This window comes from Suricata suricatta, chromosome 9 (assembly GCF_006229205.1).
Source record: "Suricata suricatta isolate VVHF042 chromosome 9, meerkat_22Aug2017_6uvM2_HiC, whole genome shotgun sequence".
Lineage (NCBI taxonomy): Eukaryota > Metazoa > Chordata > Mammalia > Carnivora > Herpestidae > Suricata > Suricata suricatta.
In genome coordinates this window covers 137,646,730-137,651,239 of record NC_043708.1, presented here as the reverse complement: position 1 = coordinate 137,651,239, position 4,510 = coordinate 137,646,730, and the positions used below count along the sequence as shown (strand labels likewise).

General features: G+C 57.4%; 1 protein-coding gene across 1 annotated transcript in view; it reads right to left on the bottom strand.

Annotated features, from left to right (window-relative positions):
- MEX3B (mex-3 RNA binding family member B) overlaps positions 1 to 646 on the bottom strand; it is a 74,780-nt gene extending 74,134 nt beyond the window's left edge. Inside the window, exon 1 of the mRNA XM_029952312.1 lies at positions 534 to 646. Coding sequence (XP_029808172.1) covers positions 534 to 646 — 113 coding nt within the window. The remainder of the gene's footprint in view (positions 1 to 533) is intronic.
- Between the last annotated feature and the right edge of the window lie 3,864 nt (positions 647 to 4,510).

Below are 4,510 nucleotides of genomic sequence, written 5' to 3'. Positions count from 1 at the left end.
GAGGCCGTGCCGAGGCACTGGCCCGGGAGGCCCTGGGCCCACGTGCCAAAAACAAACAAACAAACAAACAAAAAACACCTTTACTGAAAAATAATGGAGATACAGAAGCCAGACACATGTGCTGTGTATGATTCGGTGGCTTTGCCCGCATCCGTCACCTGTGACACGGTCCCCACTGTCCAGATGACAGACGTGCCCGTCACCCCCAGAAGTTTCCTGCCGTCCCTTTTGTCCGTGATAAGAACACGAGCCTGCGATCTAGCGTCTTCAGTGTCTGAGCACCGACACGGTGCTGTTACCTACGGTGCCAGGAGGCACAGCAGACGGGAACTTGATACGGGTGCTCATCTCCCCACTTCCTCCACCTGGGCCCTGGTCACCGCCGTTTCACGCTCTGCTTCCCAGTGGGACCGGGGTGACTTCTCATGCAGGTGGGACCGCGCAGCGTTCCTTCTTCCGTGACGGACGCATCGCTCTTGGTGCAGCGTCCTCGGTGCCGTCACAGCGGATTTCCTCCCTCCCTTCATCCTGACCGATAGTCTAGCTTAGGGGCATCCCTCATCGTCTTCATCCAGTCAGCTGTCCGACACGGGGCTGTTTCTGCGTCGTCGCTGCCGTGAGTAATGCCGGGGGAGTGCGGCTGCATCTCCGAGAACGTGGTTGGGGGGCATACACCCCGAGAGGGGAGGGCTGGACCACGCGGCGGTCCCCTCTGTTGTGCGGGAAAACCTCCATGTCGCTCCCCCCAGCACCTGTACATTTTCATATTTCTGCCAACGGTGCTCAGATGTTCTACCTTCGCCGTAGGATCACCAGAACTTTCTTCTGTTTTGCTTTGTTTGTTTTAGAATAGCCGTCCTCACGGGCCTGGGGGGCACCTCCACCTCACTGTGGTTTCGGTCTGCATTTCCCTGACGACGGGTCATGTCCAGCGTCTTCTCAGGCGTCTGCTGGCCACGTGCATGTCGTCTTTGGAGAACTGTCTACTCGTGTCGTTTGCCCATTTTTGTGTTCATCTGGTCCTGGCAGTGGAAGCATGGATATGACCCCAAAAGCAGAGTCAACGAAAGCATAAAGAAACAAGTGAGACCACATCAAAGTTAAGGCTTCTGCATAGCCAAGGAGACAGGCCCCCGGAGTGAGACGGCAGCGCAAGAGATGTGTGCGGGCCACATGCCTCAGGAGAGGCTGGCATCCCAACCGGACGTGGAAACTACACCAAATACAGCCCCCAAATATACGACGGCCCCATGGAAACATGGGCAGAGAACTTAAAACAGCTCCCCTGGGGCGCCTGCGCGGCTAGCCACTTAACTGTTCCATTTCGGCTCAAGTCGTGATCTCACGGTCCGTGAGTTCAAGCCCCGCGTCGGGCTCTGTGCGGACGGCTCGGAGCCTGGAACTGCTTCCGATTCTGTGTCTCCCTCTCTCTCTGCCCCTCCCCACTCAGTCTTTCTCTCTCAAAAATAAACAAACATTAAAAAAACATTTCTCCCACTTAATCATGATGCAATACCAGCAGAATTTTAGAGTTACACACACACACAGGCACACACGCACACGCGTGCACACGCACACAGACATTTGCTCCCATACCATAGAGCTGCATATTTAATAGTCATGAATCCAGGTATCACCTGCTGGATACCACACGCTAGAGCCTCACACCCAGACAAGCACACCTTCCCAGTGACCTGGAAGCCCAGGTTAGCATTCAGTGTCCCGGCCTCCGTGGGGCTCTGCCCCGGGCCTTGGCCACACGGGGAGAGCGGGCCTTGGCCGTGATCTGTGCCTCCGCCACCGCTCTGTCCCCGCCAACAGCCACTCCCTTGGACACACGTTGGAAGACCGAAGGAACTGTGGGGAGAGAGGCCCCCAGACCCTGAGAAGTGGGTGGGGCCTCCTGCTGCAGGGAGCGCACAGCCCCAGGGCCGGCAGCCGGAGTGGGACCCTGGAGCGCATGGGGCCTACCTTGTCCGACACCTGAAACAACAACATATATGTAATAAAACAAAATATATACATGTAACTCAGTTATAAAACAGCAACAGTACTTTACTCTCTCCACCCTATATCTGGGGAGAAAATACCAAGGGAGCCTCCTGGCCCGGACAGGACGGCTGTAAGGCACACTTCCATCCGCAAGGCTCCCTCGCTCGCTCGCTGCCTCTCCTCACTCCCTCCCCTTCTCCTTCCCCCCTGCCTGCCCGCCTTCCTCTCCTCCTTCCCTCCTCTCCTTCCTGCTCCCCACAAACATTCAGGAGCCTGCCCTGTGCCAGGCACTGCCTGGGCCCAGGGGCTCAGGGGCAGCGGGACAGACGCTCACAGGCAGCCTCGGAGCAATGAGCAGGCCAGTATCGATCCGATCCGCACAAGCACACGTCTGATTACAAACCGGGACAAGCACACTGACAGATAAGCATGTGTTGATTTGCGGCCTGCCTTTGATTTAAGGCTTCCTGCAGAGACGGGGCGGAATGGAAATCTGGTTTTCCCTTCAAGCCCGGCCTCGCCAAGCTTTCACAGACCCTCGGATGCATTGCAGGGTGCGCTTCCTGCAAGCGTGCACACTCGTTAAGTCAACTCCGCCACTTTATGGAGGTGGTAAGAGGCTACCAGGACTCTCCGAGGCCCGCCTTCCGCAGCGTTCCAAAGCCAACGGTCCAGTTAGAGAAGGGGGGTTACTGAGACCCCCATGCTGATTCTTATGGAAGTGTGAAAGGTTGGCTGGACAAGGGGTCTCCAGGGTCCTGATGTTCCCTCCGGGTGCCCCTGCACCAGAAAATGGGAGAGGCGGGACGAACAATGCCCGCTGCTCTGTTGCTGTTCTCCTGCGCCCCCTCTTCTAGAGGATTCCTAGTGAGCGAGCCCTCGGGTGTGGGGGGGCCAGCAGTCACCTTAAAACTAGATAGATGGGGCGCCTGGGGCTCAGCCGGTTGAGCGTCCGACGTCGGCTCAGGTCATGATCTCACAGTTCGTGCGTTCGAGCCCCACATGGGGCTCTGTGCTGACAGCTCGGAGCCTGGAACCTGCTTCCAATTCTGTGTCTCCCTCTCTCTCTGCCCCTCCCCTGCTCATGATCTGTGCCTCTCACACCCAAAAATAAATGAACGTTAAAAAATAAATAAAACTAGACAGAAACTCGGTCGGTGAAAAGCGGGGAGGGGTGTGGCGGTGGTGGCTCCAGCTCCTTCCCTCTGTGCGACTGTTAATCTCCGTGTGGACTGAGGCACAGAAGACCCAGACGGGGGGTGTCTCGAAGTGCTCTGTGAGGGGGACAGAGTCCTTGAGGGAACATCCACGGGTGCCGTGACCATCAGCAGTGTGGATTTCTGATTGCCTGTTGGTCTGGTCGCGTTTCACTCAGGGTTTTCACGGTCTCCGGTGAGGAATAGGTCCCGTGGCATTCGCCCTGGGAAAGGACCCCTCTCCCTTTACCATACTTTAGGCTCAATTCAACAAATATTCCCCAAGACGTAAAAGCGACGGATCTTCCCCTCTCCTCCTCCCTCACCCAGACTGAATATTCAGCTTTAAACATTTTATTTTAATCTCTGGGGGGCCTGGGGGGCTCAGTCGGTTACGCCCCCAACTTCAGCTCAGGTCACGATCTCACGGTTTGTGGGTTCGAGCCCGGCGCTGGGCTCTGTGCTGACCGCTCCGAGCCTGCAGGCTGCTTCAGATTCTGTGTCTGTCTCTCTGCCCCTCCCTTGCTCACACTGTCTCAATAAGTAAACATTAAATTTTTTAAAAAATTTTATCTCCTGCAGAGGAAATCTGATTTCTAACACTGGTTCTACACACGCACACACACACATGCAGACACACACATCTTCCTGCACTCCTTCCTCAGGTGCAGGGGCGCCGGCTCGGGGGCGCCCACCGGAACCGCTCACCCTGGCCTGGGGCTCCCGCACCTCACCAGAGTGCTGCTGTCACGTGGCCTCTGGGGGGGGGCATTGGGGACCGGCCTGGATACTGCGAACGAGTGGACGCCCCCACCGACCCCCAAGGAGTGTCGTGTCCTGCTCCCTCTCCGTCCTGCCCTGGGCTCCCCACCTGGGATGCTTTCCCTCTACGTTGCCTACAAACCACAAGGCAAGTAGAGACTTGGGGGGTTTGTTTTGTTTTTTGCAGGGGGAGTTGGCAGAATCTGGGAAAACATCAAGCACCAGAATCAGAGCTCAGAAGAGAATGAGAACATGGCTGCAGAAGGGACACTGTCTCCTCCCCCAAGGGGCCCAGCCGAGAGTGAGGACTGAGGACTTGAGGGCTTGGTCAAGGCTACCGCGGAGTGGGAGAGAAACCCAGGTGCCCGGGAAGCTTCGGATGTGCTCCAGGACTGGGCCCTCCGCGCGCACCCAGGCCCCCAGCACCTGCACCCTCTGCACCTGCACGGGACCAGCTCCTGCTCCCTCCTCCCCTCCCCCCTCCTCCCATCAGGTCATCACCTAGAACCACCGTCACAAAGCACCACCAGGCCACACTAGACGTGCACGCCCCCGCACAG